General features: G+C 43.0%; 1 protein-coding gene across 3 annotated transcripts in view; it reads left to right on the forward strand.

Annotated features, from left to right (window-relative positions):
- Nucleotides 1–6,858, forward strand: part of SLC25A12 (solute carrier family 25 member 12) — a 146,804-nt gene extending 139,946 nt beyond the window's left edge. For all 3 annotated transcript variants that reach the window (XM_006141477.3, XM_006141475.2, XM_027776035.1), the window contains 3 exons: nt 2,528–2,686; nt 2,790–2,880; nt 5,755–6,858. In XM_006141477.3, coding sequence (XP_006141539.1) covers nt 2,528–2,686; nt 2,790–2,880; nt 5,755–5,956 — 452 coding nt within the window. In that variant the 3' untranslated portion in view covers nt 5,957–6,858. The remainder of the gene's footprint in view (nt 1–2,527; nt 2,687–2,789; nt 2,881–5,754) is intronic.
- Nucleotides 6,859–15,040: the final 8,182 nt, after the last annotated feature.

Raw genomic sequence — 15,040 nt, forward strand, 5'->3', positions numbered from 1 at the left:
ACCCGCTGGGCTCGTGGTCACATGTGGCTCTGACCTGCCAGGCTTGTGGTCACTGCGTGGCTCTGACCTGCCAAGTTTGTGGTCACCATGTGGCTCTGACCTGCTGGGTTCATGGTTGTCATGTGGCTCTGACCTGGCGGACTTGCGGCCACTGTGTGGCTCTGACCAGGTGGACTCGTGGCCACTGTGTGGCTCTGACCCGCTGGGCTCATTCTCCTCGGTGGCACTGGCTACCTGGAGCACAGCCTGAGCAGTGCCCAGAGAGTGCTGTGCTTGGTGTGCCCGGAGCACTTGGTTCTGAGAGCATTAAGGTGGACCTGGTCATTGTCCTTGCCTGAGGGCAAGTTGACTTGTGATGACTGAGAAACCCCTCGGGGAGCTTGGGCTTGTATTTGGGATCCAATAAAACCCATATCCTCTCCCATTTGTGTTTCAGTCAGTTGCACATTTAAAAGCAAGTTCTCTGCTCAGTCTTGGCACTCAGTGTTCATCCAGCCCATTTCTGGTACTCCCCAGTCTCCTGGGGTGAAGTGGGACCTAGCTTTTTCCCTCCAAGCTTTTCCTTGTGCTTTCCAATCTGCAGAAAACAGCCAGAGAAGAACAATCCAATCGTGGGCAGGCATTTTGCCAGTGGTTGGCGGAACCCAGTAAACATTGCCACGGAGCTGTCAGCACCAGCTTCTTACCCACAGACGTTCGATGTCTGTTTTCAGAGTGAGGAACGAGGTGTTCTAATTTCACCAGCGAAGCTTTGTTGGCAGTCTCTGAAACATTCCGAATCCTGCCTCTAGAGGCCGGCGCTTCACCTGGTATCAGCAGACGGGGGTGCAGGGCTGTGCTGAGGGGAGGTGTTCGCGTTGTCCTCTAATAGAGGCCACCAGCTCCATCTGCCCAGTGTGAGACAGTCACCTCAGGCCAAATCAAATTTCTTTCCCAGGGGAAGGCTACACTGCTCTTTTGTTCCCGGTTCTGTTTTATAAGTAAAAGATGTGGTTATGAAATCCATCTTCTGAGTCTCGCCGTGGGTCAGTCTCCAGGCTGCTGACCCCGCTGCTGCTGACCGCAGGGAGCTCAGGCACAGGGCGGTAAGAAGGCCTTGCGGTGATCGACTCCCCTGCTCTGTGAGCGGCCGCCTGGCCTCCTCACTCCAGCTGTAATGGCATCTGTTCCTAAGCACGATGGGGTCACAGGCAGCGGTTGAGTTAGCCCCTCGCACGCTGATACCGTGCACGTGACAGTTGACAACAGTCAGCAGAAACGCTACGGCTTGGCGTCGGATACTTTCGGCAGCTCATTACATTGGCGTTGTCCTCTCACCTCCTTCTCTTTCTCTCTCTTTCTCGGCTAGCGGGCACGTGTACTGCTGGAGAGACAGAGAGAAATTGAGAAAGAGGGAAAGTGAGAAGGAGGGAAAGTGAGAAAGCACCCCCAGAGCGAATGACACGCATAGTCCCTTCTCCATTTCTCCTTTTGGGATTTTAGGTACGCATGCACACATGCAGGCATATTTTTCCTTTTTCTTTCAAGGTTTTTGCCATAGGGCACATGCACTCACTGGAGAGGAAGAGTGAGAATTCACCCCCCACCCCCAACCCCACCCCGCCCCGGGGAGATGGCCATGTTGCAATCCCTTCTCCATTCTCCTCTCAGGATTTTGGGCATACACGCACACGTGACCAGCGTGATAGTCATACTGTGGGATCCAGGACTCGAATCCTGGTCCACTGTGGGAGGCCAGCGCCTTAACCACCACACCACCTGCTAGTTCTGATGCCGGCGTATTTTTCAAGCTGGTGGATCTGCATTGAACTGTGCAGTCAGCCATGTGGGATCTAGCCACCTTTACCACCATCACACCAGCAGCTGCCCCCGTCACTTATTATACATAAAAATACTTGTATCTTATTTAAGGGGGAATAAAGGAGGTGAAGTAATCAAAACCAAAAAAGAATTCTTAGAAATTGTCTTCTTCTTTTATTTATTTATTTATTTATTTTTTTAGAGAGAAAGATTTTTGCTGTAGGGCATATGCGCTCTCCAGAGAGACAAAAAAGACAAAAAGCAAGAAATCACCCGCCCACCCCCAGAAGATGGCCATGCTGCAACCCCTTCTCCATTCTCCTCTTAGGATTTTGGGCATGCACACACACGTGCCTGGCATAAGTTTCAAGGCTCCAGGTCTGGTACTCAAACCGGTCGTCCATGTGGGAGTCCAGCAATGTAACCATTACGCCATTTGCTGGTCCCAGGAATCGTCTTATTAATATTGCTACATTTCTCCTCTTTCCCAGTTATGTGGGATCATGCAGGCTACAGTGATTTTCTTTTTAATTCAAAAAGAAAAGCAGGCTTTTGTCTTGTTCACACTAAAGCAGTTAATCGGCTTCTGTATCCCTTTACCCGGGAGTCCCCAAGATCTATTTAAGACTTTAAGTGGGTAAAGTCGCCAGTCGTCCTTGCTGTCGTGCGGTATTTCCATCCCGTGTAAGGTGGTGTGGAAGAATTAAATGTGACTTTCTCCTGAAAGGTGTGCCTGCTGCTTCTCTGGTGACCCCTGCTGATGTCATCAAGACAAGACTGCAAGTGGCCGCCCGTGCTGGCCAGACGACGTACAGTGGTGTCATCGACTGTTTCAGGAAGATACTCCGGGAAGAAGGGCCCTCGGCATTTTGGAAAGGGACTGCAGGTGGGGGCCGTGGCCACACGGAACTGTTGTCCTGCGCTTGTCACTTAGTGGTCGTCTTTGCCTCAGTCATCCTGGTGTTAAGTCTCCCTCCCCTCTCTTTCAGCTCGAGTGTTTCGCTCCTCACCCCAGTTTGGTGTTACCTTGGTCACCTACGAACTTCTCCAGCGGTGGTTTTACATTGACTTTGGAGGACTGTAAGTGCAGCCGCCCAGCTCTTTTACCAAGAAGTCACCAAAACCAAACCAAATGCTTGTCCTACTACAAAAGTGTTTTCAGAACTCTTAGAAAAACTGATAGTAAGACTGAGACTCTTTTAAGACCAGTGCACTGAAAACAGGGCCTTAAGAAGCTGTATAGGGGTTGGCAGGTGGCATGGTGGTTAAGGCACCAGCCTCCCACATAGCTGACTGTGGTTTGAATCCCAGACTTGGTAGCTTGTTTTCTCACTTTCCCCTTCTCTTTCTCTGTTGACCAAATTAAAAAATGAAAAATCATAACAAATAAATTAAAAAAAAAAAAAGGAGCTATGGTAGGAGTGAGCCCCTCAGAATGGCGTCAATATACAGTATTAAGCAGCTACTTGGGAAAAGTTTAAGGAGGCAGCAAATTCAAATGCTATGTGAATAATTGTCTTTTTTTTTAGTATTAAAAAATACTCAGCTTGATGGAGTTATGATCCTCTCATATGGATTTTTTTTTTTTGAGAGGTTTTTGCTATAGGGTGCGTGCACTTGCTAGAAAGACAGAGGGACACAAAGTGAGAAATCACCCCCAGGGGGGATGACCATGCTGCAATCCCTTCTCCTCCATTCTCCTCTCGGGATTTTGGGCACACATGCACACGTGCCCAGCGTGAGTTTAAGTTACCAGATCCAGGAATCGAACTACGGTTGACTACATGGGAGTCCAATGACATAGCCATTATGCCATCTGCTGGTCCCAATATGGATTTTATTATATGACCTATTCACCAGAAGAAATATAAATGCATAAATGCATACTAGTAACACATTTGTGAATTTTCTTTCATTCAAATACCAAGCTCTTTTCATCTCTAATATTCCATAATTGAACAGAGCATTGTTATATAGGTAATAGCTGTCTGTAGAGCTAATATATTACAAAAAAAGAAAATATGCTCACAGAGATTTTACACCCATGGACATAATTACTGGTAAGGCATAGAGCTTCATTTTAAAGTTAAAAAAATTTAAAAATAATTTGTCATTTTAGACATTTTATTTGACTTTATTTATTTTAATTTGACTAAAGGAGGACAGAGAGAGAGAGAGAGAAAGCAAGAAAGCAAGCCACCAGATCTGGGACCTGAGCCATGGTTGGCCATGTGGGAGCCTAGCACCCTTAACCAACATGCCACCTGCTGGTCCCTATTTTTTTTTTTTTCCTTTTTTAATTTTGTTGAGAGGTTTTTGCTATAGGGCGCGTGCGCTCGCCCAACAGAGAGAGACAGAGAGACAGAAAGCAAGAAATCGCCCCCAGGGAGGATGGCCACGCGGCAATCCCTTCTCCTCCGTTCTCCTCTCGGGATCTTGGGCACGCACGCACACGCGCCCGGTGTGAGTTTTAAGCCACCAGGTCTGGGACACGAACTGCGGTCAACTACATGGGAGTCCAGCAACAAACCCATTACGGTAACTGCTGGTCCCTTTTTTCCCTTTTTTAAAAAATTTTTTGCCATAGGGTACGTGTGCTCACTAGAAACAGAGTGAAAGGGAAAGTGAGAAATCACCTCCCGGGGGGATGGTCGTGCTATAATCCCTTCTCCTCTGTTCTCTTGGGATTTCAGGCACTCATGCGCACATGCCCAGTGTGATTTTTAAGGTGCCAGGTCCAGGACTCAAACTGCGGTCGACCATGTGGGAATCCAGAGCCTTAACCACTGCACCTCCTGCCGGCCCCAAATTGAGCTTCTTTAAGCTTGGCAGGTTGCACTGGGCAGGCAAGGGGGTAGGAGGGGGAAGAAGGTTAATTGTTGAATTTGCTGCATGGGAAAGTCATTCCCAAAGAAATCAGTGATCAGTTTTTTAGAAGAAGGAAGGCCAAGTACTGTTTCTGAGTCCCATCTCATAAGCCTGCGGATCCCTTTCATATTCAAGGGCTAAGTAGGCAATTAGTCGTTGAAACAAGAAGTGGAGGGACCTATGTAAAGGACCCAAGAATCACAATTAAAATTCCATTGTAGGAATATGAAGGTTCAGACTTACCTTATGCTTTCACATTCTGTAAAAAAGGAACTAAACCTGTTTCTCTTTAAGTGCTTTTAGCAGTAACCTTTATGAATCTATTAGTTAAAAGTTCACTTTTAAAATACAAAAGAAAAATGTATACTTTTTTTGTGAGGGGAGAGATTTTTACTATAGGGCGTGTGCACTCGCCAGGGAGACAGAGAGACAGAAAACAAGAAATCACCCCCAGGTGGGATGGCCATGCTGCAGTCTCTTCTCCATTTTCCGCTCAGGATTTTGGGCACGCATGTACACGCACCTGGTGTGAGTTCCAAGTTGCTGGGTCCGGGACTTGAATTCTGGCAAACTATGTGGGAGTCCAGCAATGTAACCATTACACCATCTGCTGGTCCCCAGAAATGTATAGTTTAATGATTAATTTATATATATATATATTAGTGCAGAGAATTTTGGAAAGCAGAAATGTATGAAAGAAGAAAATCTGCCATAATCCGACTTCTCAGAGTGTTAATATTGGGTTGTCAGAAATGTCATGACACATTTTCACATAGAAAAACAGAAAAAGTACATCATAACTTTTCCGATAACCCAATATTTGTGTGATTTTTTTCTGATCTTTTTTCCATACCTATGTAGTGATGAGTATAAGCATTGAGTTGAGACCATTTTTCCTCTGAATCAAATATATGAATGTGCTGATTTGAAGGCAGCTTCCGATTGTGGCTAACACAGCATAGATGACATCGAAATGGTTGCGACAAACTTTGCAGCCCGTGAATCAGGCTGAAAACGTTTGGTTAGGAAGCCGCTCACTTCAACTTCAAGCATGCTAACCAACCATTGCCTTTTTCCTGTCCACAGCAAACCCTCTGGCTCAGAACCAACCCCGAAGTCACGCATCGCAGACCTTCCTCCTGCCAATCCTGATCACATCGGTGGATACAGACTTGCCACAGCCACTTTTGCTGGCATTGAAAACAAGTTTGGCCTTTATCTCCCCAAATTTAAGTCTCCTCCTGCTACTGTGGTTCAGCCAAAGGTGGCGGCAGCGGCAGCTCAGTGATGAGCCAACAGTTGAGTGTGGCAAAATGGTGGCCGGAGGAGAGGGGCCGCGGAGAGCAGCCTGTAATGTATCCAGTCAGCTGCATGGTGCTGACTGAGCTGAGGAAGCAAACTATTCTTTCTATATGACATATACATATATTTGTTTATAAAGTAATCATGTGCCCAGGGACAAGAACCACAGCGCAGTTTCCAGCTTTAGTCTTACGTGTTGAAATGTTTTTCTAAGCCTTGGCATGAATTAGTGTTCTAGACTCTGCTTTGCACAGCTTGCACTTCTAGTGACTGTACATATTGTACATCTTTGTACAGAGACATCTCGGCACCTCATCTTGACAGATCACATTTATAGAAATGTAACGCAGTACTGAGTGGCTTGAAATGTACAGAATGTTTTGAAAGTGTTTTATTAAGAATCACACAAGAATAAATGTATTAAAATTAAATTCATTCTCTTATTGGTGACTTAGGGGAATAAAGCATCAATATTGGATGTATTTAATTCCTAATTTGTTTTCCATTCTGGAATAAAGAGGTATTTGCTGATAAAAGGCATAACGAGACCTAGCCCTGGCACCGCTGAGTATGAGTGACTTTGGAAAGACGCCTGCCTGGGTGCTGGAGGGCCAGCCTAATGGCTCGCGTGTGCCGATGTGTTTCCATTTGTATTTAACGTGTGTGTAGATCCTTCTCTGGTCATCAATCAAAAAGCATCTCCTAGACCGCTCCTCTCCTGTCAGTGTGCATATGGAACAGGGATATCTCCAGCGTTGTTGGCTTAGTTTTGCTTTCCTTGACACAGCAAGCAGAGGCTAAGCTTCCAAACTAATAAAAGATACTTTGGCAATTTCCCTTCATTACAGATATGATTCCAATCCACAATAAAATGCACACCAAAATGTATGTATGTAGTTGGATTTTCCTTCATAAATATACTGATAGTAATTTGGGTTCTGATTCAATTGTGGATCATGATCAGGTTTGCTTTCTCTCCCACCTTTCTAGGAAATAGACAACTTGGTTTGGAAAAGGGATAGGGTGGAGTGTGGGGAGAGAGAACGAGGAAAAACAGCACCGCAGGGCGATTGGGGGATCTGCGTTCTTACTTAGGAATTCACACACAAACTGCGTATTCCAAAAGTCACTCACCAAGGGTGTGTTACTAATGTAGATCTAAACGTGCACCTTGACAGTCACATCTACCCTTGTGATAGATGTGATTTGATGTGTAGCATCAGAATTAATTTACTTTAGCAAAGTGCTTTGGGGAAACATTATTGCTCTTCCAATGAGCCGGGATATGAGAATGTATGCAAACACTTTCAAAGGGCAAGCTGGGTATGGACAAAGTCACTTAGGATCCTACCCAGCGCTCGTCAGGGGATGGCTGACGGTCCACAGCCACGACTACAGGTCTCTCAAGGCCTTCCAGGAACAAACGAATTAGATTTGAGAGCAAGTTATTTCCGAGTACAGGAGCTGGGTCTCGTTAGAATGGAACAAATAACAATACAGTTGTTTTGCTATTCCCACTTGTTAGACATAGACACGTGGTCTGTGGGTACGTGATTACCAAAGACTCAGAATTTATGTATATCTCTTGTAAGGTGTGAAAGTGCCCATTTACCTCCCCCACCACTTCCTGCCCTAGGTTCGAGTACACGGCTAACAGGTTAGAGTTCAAACTGTAGTCTGGTTTTCATACATCTATTTAAATATATGTACACATTTCTATTTTAAAAACAGGACTGTGTTATATATGTGTTATTCCATGATCTGCTTTTGTTTACTGAATATATCTTTGACATCTTTCCATGTCAGTTCATAAAGATTTATTTTTAATGGCTCTCTATATAGTATTTCATTGTATGGATTTTGATACTTTTCATAAATATCCCCTTATTGACATTATACTCATTTTCCCCCATTATTGCAAATGCTGTAGTGAATGGTACACATCTTTTTATGTATATTATGAGTGCATGTGCTAGTATTTCATAGATATTTAGAATTAGAATGAAAATTCATTAGATATTGGGTTGTTGAAAAAGTCATGACATATTTTTTTATGCAAAAATGTGTCATGACTGGGACCAGCACATAGCATAATGGTTATGTCTCTGGACTCTCATATAGTTGACTGTGGTTCAAGTCCTAGACTTGGCAGCTTAAACTCATGCTGGGCATATGGGCATGCATGCCCAAAATCCTGAGAGGAGAATGGAATAGAAAGGATTGCGGCATAACCATCCCCCTGGGGGATGATTTCTTGCTCTCTGTCTCTCTGAGGAGTTCATGCACCCTATAGCAAAAATCTAATACACACAAAAAAGTGTCATGACTTTTCTGGTGACCCAACTATAAGTTGTACATTTTTATACTTATTTCCATATTCTTCAAAAAGACTTTATTAATATACATTTCTACTGCTAGCATTTAAGAATACCTATTTCTTTACAAACTCAATAAAAATGGATATTATCAGTTTTTTATATTTTAAGTTAATCATGATAGGTGATCACTGTTGGATTTTTGGTTGGTTGGTTGTCTTTGGTTTTTACGGTAGGGTGCATTCTCTTGTCAGAGATAGTCAGAGAGAGATGTAGAGAGAAATCCTCTAGGGGGATGACCACATTGCAGCCCTTTCTTCTCCATTCTCCTCTCGGGATCCTGGGCATTCACACACACATGCACCTGTTCTGATTCTCAAGCCACTGGGTCCAGGACCTGAACCATGGAGTTGGCCAGCGCATCGACCACGCCACCTGCTGCCCTGAACACTGTTCAGTGCTCATTTTCCTGATGACTAGTGAGGTAGAATGTCTTATTTACTGCTGATTTGTATATTTTCTTATTGTGGAATATATGGAAAGTGCATAAAACATATGAGAGAGCTTCAAACAACTGGTAAAATATATGTATTACGAAAAAACTTGACAGTTTTTTTTTTTGTTTGTTTGTTTTTTGCAGCAAGATAAACTTGCACTTTTGTTTTTCCAGTTTGCTATCAGGTATTATGTGCTCACCAGAGAGAGGCAGAGAGAGATAGAAGGGACTTGAGAAAGCATCTCCCGGGGCATAGCCAAGTTGATATTCCTTTTCCTTCCTTCTCCTCTTGGGATTTTTGGCACACATGTACTCACGCTCAGTGCGTTTTTCAAGCCACCAGGTCCAGGAGTTACAAACACACAGTAGGCCATGTGGGATCCAGCCACATTAACCACCAAACCATTGGCTGGCCCCTAAACTTCAATACTGTTTTCCATTTTTTTTTCTGTTGGGCCTGTACGCTTGCTGGAAAAGAGAGAGAGCAAAAGAGGGAGAAAGGGGAAGTGAGAAAACACTACACAAGGGATGACTACTCCACAGTCCTTCAATCCTTTCTCCTCTTCTTCCCGGATTTTGGGCACACATGCTCACAGCATGTTTCCCAAGCTGCTGGGTCCAGGACTTGAACTGTGTGGTCAGCTATATGGGATCCAGCTATCTTAACCACTGTGTGACCTGCCTGGCCCTTTCACAAATTATCTGAAGTCTACTCATTTATGTGGAAAGATTGAATTAAAGTACAAGTTCATTTTGCTGCAAAAAGTTTTTGAAATTCATGACTAGCAGATGGTGTAGTGGTTCCATGACTGGACTCCCACATGGCCGACTATGTTTCAGGTCCCAGACCAGCAGCTTAAACTCACGCCAGGTGCATGTGCATGCGTGCCTGAAATCCTGAGAGGAGAATGGAGAAGAAGATATTGTGGCATGGCCATCTCTCCTGGGTGGTGATATCTTGCGTTCTGTCTGGTGAATGCAGATGTCTTATCCCAAAACCAAAACAAAACAATACAAAAAAACGCCAGAAAACAAAACAAAACTCTCTCAAAAAAATTAGTTTTGGGAGGCCAGCAGGTGGCATAGTAGTTAAGGACCCTGGACTCCCACATGGCTGACCATGGTTTGAGTCCCGGACCTGGCAGCTTGCTTTCTCACTTTAAAATAAATAAGAATTTTTTAAAATTATTTTTTGAAATCCATTTAAATTTTTTTCATATTCATTTTCCACAAACTTTTTGAAGACACTTCATACGCATGTGTGTATACATACACATACATATATTTTAAACAAAACACCCATGTGTGCCCCAGTTCAAGAAACTGAATATTCCTGACTTCTCAGAAGTACCTCATATACTCATTCCCCAAAATACAGATTTTTTTCCTTTCATACGTTTCAGTTTTCCAACTTTTCAACCCCCCTTTCTCCACCTTAACATCCCTACTTTTTATAGTTTTACCACCCATATGTACAATCCCTAAGCACCGTTTACTCTGTTTTTGATGTATGAGTAAGTCAGTCACTTTGGAGACCTGCCTGTTTCTTTTGGTAAACATCGCGAGAGTTATCCATACCACTGCATGTCGCTGTGGTTCTCATTGCATGGAGGTACTACTGTTTATTTTTCATTTTACTCTTGATGGACAATTGGGTGTTTTCCCGGTTAGGGATATTACAAACAGTGCTGCTATGAATGTTTTGAACGTGTCTTCTGGACAATTCTTCTTTAAGGGGATATATGAGGAAGAGTGACACTACGGAGTCACAGGGTTTGTTACATTAAACTTTACTAGATAATGCCAGATGATTTTCCAAAGATTGATATACTGAGTTACCGTCCCTCAGGGTGTATTGATTTTTTAATTTTTCGCACTCCAGGAGGTGTGTAATGGTACCTCAGTGTGTGTGTGTTTAATTGGCTCTAAGGTGTGTGTGCTTGTTAGAGAGCGAGAGAATGAGAAAGCACCTCCCAGGGCATATGGCTATACTGAAATCCCTTCTCCATTCTGCTTTTGCAATTTTGAGTACACGTGCACACATGCCCCGTTTTATTTTGAAGCCCACAGGACTCAAACCGCACAGTTCACCATGTGGGATACCGTCACCCCAACCACTGGCTGGCTCACTCATTGTGGGTTTAATTAGTATTTTCTTTTTCTTTCTTTCTTTCTTTCTTTCTTTCTTTCTTTCTTTCTTTCTTTCTTTCTTTCTTTCTTTCTTTCTTTCTTGGTTATAGGGTACATGTGCTTGCCAGAAAGACAGAGAGACAGAAAGTGAGAAATCATCCCCCGCCCCCCCCAGGGGGGATGGCCATGCCGCAATCCCTTCTCTTCCATTCTCCTCTCGGGATCTTGGGCACGCACGCACGCACACGTGCCCAAGTGAGTTTAAGCCACCAGGTCCGGGACTCGAACTATGGTTGGCTACGTGGGAGTCCAGCAATTATGCCAACAGCTGGTCCCAGCATTTTCCTTATATCAAATAAGGCTGAATACCTTTTATGATTTATTGTCCATGTGGATTTCATCTTTGATGAATAAAGTATGTATTAAAGTCTTTTGCCCTTTTATTCTTGTTAAATTGGGAAGAAATTCTTTATATTGGATTATTGGGAAAGTCAGGACATATTTTTCTGTGCAGAAATGTGCCATGACTTTCCCGGCAACTCGGTACATCCTGAATACTGCTCCTTTATGTTGTTTGTGTCGAAAAGCCTTTCCCTGCTTTGTGGCTTGTCTTTTCACAATGTTTTTGATATATTAACATTTTCATTTTTTTTAGAGAATTATTGATTCAATTTTATTTGTCATTATTGTCTTTTCTTTTTTTTTAATTTGCTACAGGACACATGTGTTCACCAGAGGGGAAGAGAGAGAGAGAGAGAGAGAGAGAGAGAGAGAGAGAGAGAAAGCCAGCCACCAGGTCTGGCCATATGGGAGTCCAGCGCCCCCAACTACCACACCAGCTTCTGGCCCCAACATTTTAATTTTAATGTATGCAAATATATCAATATTTTCCCTTTATGGTTAGCTTATTTTGGATTCCATATTTTTAAAAATTTTCTAGATTGAAAATATAAGCCATGTTTTCTTGTACCTGTTTATAGGTCTCATCCAACTTGGAACCGTCTTTGGCATGTAAGGTAAATTTTTTCTTGTTTATACAGCAACTCTGTCACGCCGGCAGACCTTCCTTTACCTATTAGTTTAAAATGTTTTTTCTTTTGTCTGTTAATGTCAGTATATGTAAGAATCTGTTTCTGGGCTCTTTATTTGTTATGTCTTCTCCTGTGCCATCAGACACTCTCTTCATTACTCTGTCTTGTTTTTTTTTTTTTTAATTTATATTTTATGTACAGTACAGCAAGACGAGCTTGTGACTCTTCTTGGTTCTTTGCTCTTTTTATACATTTTAGAAACAGCTTATCAAGTTCCTAAAAAATAAACTAACCACATACATTAAGATTTTGTTTGGAGTTGCATTTAATCTATAAGCCATTTTAGGACAATCGTAGTGGGCTTGCTATCGATGATTATGATGTATCTTCATATATATTTATTGATTTATTCTCTACCATCCACTCTCCTCCCTTACAGTCTCTGGTATCTACAATTGTGCTCTCTACTGTCATATCTTTGGCTCTTCCAATCGCTGCCATAGAGTGCAGGAATTTAGTACACATTGAGTAGGGGCATACAGTGTGTATCTTGAAGTCTGGCTCATTTCGCTCATTGTTAAGTCTTTTATACAACAACAATGAACAGACCAAGACGGAATCAAAGAAGGTGGTCCCATTTACAATAGCCACAAAACGAATAAGATACCTATGAATAAACCTAACTGAAGAGATAAAAGACTTCTACATGAAAAACTGATAAAAGAAATTATGATACAAAAAAATGGAAAGAGGGGCTGGCAGGTGGTGTGTTGGTTAAGGTGCTGGACACCCACATGACTAACTACGGTTCAAGTCCTTGACTCGCCTTCTCATTCTCCCTTTCTCTCTCTCTCTCTGGCCAAATTAAAGAATAGCAATAAATAAAATTAAATAAATCTTTTTAAAAAATGGAAAGACAGCCCATGTTCTTGGATTGGAAAAATCAATATAATCAAGTGTCAGTTCTACTCAAATTAATTGACATACTCAGTGTGATTCCAACCCAACTTGCTGGTGACATTCCCCATAGATATAGAAAAGGCAATTATAAAAATTTGTCTGGAATCACAAAAGATCCCATATTGCCAGGGCAATACTGTGCGAAAGAATAAAATGGGAGGCATCTAACTATCTGACTTCTAGATATATTACAAAGTGGTGATAATCAAAACAGTATGGTACTGGCATAAAAATAGACACATAGATCCATTTTTTAAAAAAAGTCTTAAAAAATTTTTATCATCACCAAAGAAGTCTTGTGTATATATATATATTTTTTTTTTTTTTGAGAAGTTTTCACTATAGGGTGCGTGCGCTCGCCAGACAGAGAGAGGCATAGAGACAGAAAGCGAGAAATCACCCCCCAGAGGGGATGGTCACGCCGCAATCCCTTCTCCTCCCTTCTCCTCTCGGGATCTTGGGCACACACGCACACGCACCCGGCATGAGTTTTAAGCCACCAGGTCCGGGACGTGAACCGCGGTTGACTACGTGGGAGTCCAGCGACATAGCCATTACGCTAACTGCTGGTTCCCCATATTTTGTTATATGTATCCCTAAGTATGTCATATTTATGGATGCTGTATAAATTGTACCTTTAAAAAATGTCCTGTCTAACATGCAGTAATATGACTAAGTTTTCCTGCAGATGGAGTAAAGGTTACGTCGCTAGACTCCCATGTAGTTGACTGTGGTTGGAGTCTCAGACCTGGCAGCTTAAATGCATGCTGGGCACATCATGTGCGTGTGTGCCCAAGGTCCTGAGAGGAAAATGGAGAAGGGATTGTGGCATGGCCATCCCCCACCCCACCCCGCCCCAGGGGCTGATTTCTCACTTTCTGCCTCTCTGTCTCTTTGTCTTTCTGGCAAGTGCACATGCCCTATAGCGAAAACCTCTCAAAAACAAAAAAAAAATTCAAGCCTGCAGTAAAGTTTAGGGGCTTTATTTATTATTATTATTTTTAATTTGACTAGATAGGTACAGAGAGAGAGAGACACATACACACACACACACACACACAGATGGAAAATGAGAAAGCAAACCACCATTTGAACTGTGGTCGGCCATGTGTGGGAGTCCAGCGCCCTTAACCACCATGCCACCTGCCGACTCTTAACTTTTTATTTTTAAAAAGTTTTTATTTTTTGCTATAAAGCACATGTATTCATTAGAGAGAGACAGAGAAAAGACAGTGAAAGTAAGAAATCATCCCTGGGAGGAAATGACTATTCTGCAACTCCTTCTCCTCCATTCTCCTCTTGGAATTTTGCGCAGGAACACACACATGCCCAGAGTGTTTTTCAAGTCTCCGGGTCCAGACCACAAACTGTGCAGTCAGATACATGAGATACAGCCACCTTAACTACCATGCCTCCAGCTGGCCCAAGTTTACTTTTTTTTAAAAAAAAAAGAATTATGGGAACCAGTAGTTAGTGTAATGGCTATGTCGCTGGACTCCCACGTAGTCGACCGCAGTTCGCGTCCTGGACCCGGAGGCTTAAAACTCATGCCGGGCGTGTGTGCGTGCGTGCCCAAGCTCCCAAGAGGAGAATGGAGGAGAAGGGATTGTGGCGTGGCCATCCCCCCTGGGGGGTGATTTCTCGCTTTCTGTCTCTCGGTCTGTCTCTGTCTGGCGAGCGCCCGCGCCCTATAGCAAAAAAAAACCTCTCAAAAAACAAAAAAGAATTATTTAATTTTCTTTATTATTATTATGTTTTTAATTTGACCAGAGAGAGACAGAGAGAGAAGGAAAGTAAGAAAGCAAGCCATCAGGTCTGGGACTCGAACCACAGTCGGCCCTGTGGGAGTCCAATGCTTTAACCCCCCAAGTTCACTTTTTAATAGCTTTACTGAGGCATTCCTTACAGAGGTATGTATCTATCATCACAATAAATTTCAGAACATACCCATTATCCTCCCAAATGTGAAATGTATCACCTTCTATCCCATGGGTAGTGGCCGAGTTTTACTTCCTCCACACCAGCACTTCACTACTGTCTTATTACAGCTATTTACAAGGTCTGAGCGGTACCTCATCAAGGTTTTAAATTACATTTCTCTAATGACTAATGATGTTGAACATCTTTTCATGTACTTA

The sequence above is a fragment of the Tupaia chinensis genome, unplaced genomic scaffold (assembly GCF_000334495.1).
Source record: "Tupaia chinensis unplaced genomic scaffold, TupChi_1.0 Scaffold000056_1, whole genome shotgun sequence".
NCBI classification, from domain to species: Eukaryota; Metazoa; Chordata; class Mammalia; order Scandentia; family Tupaiidae; genus Tupaia; species Tupaia belangeri.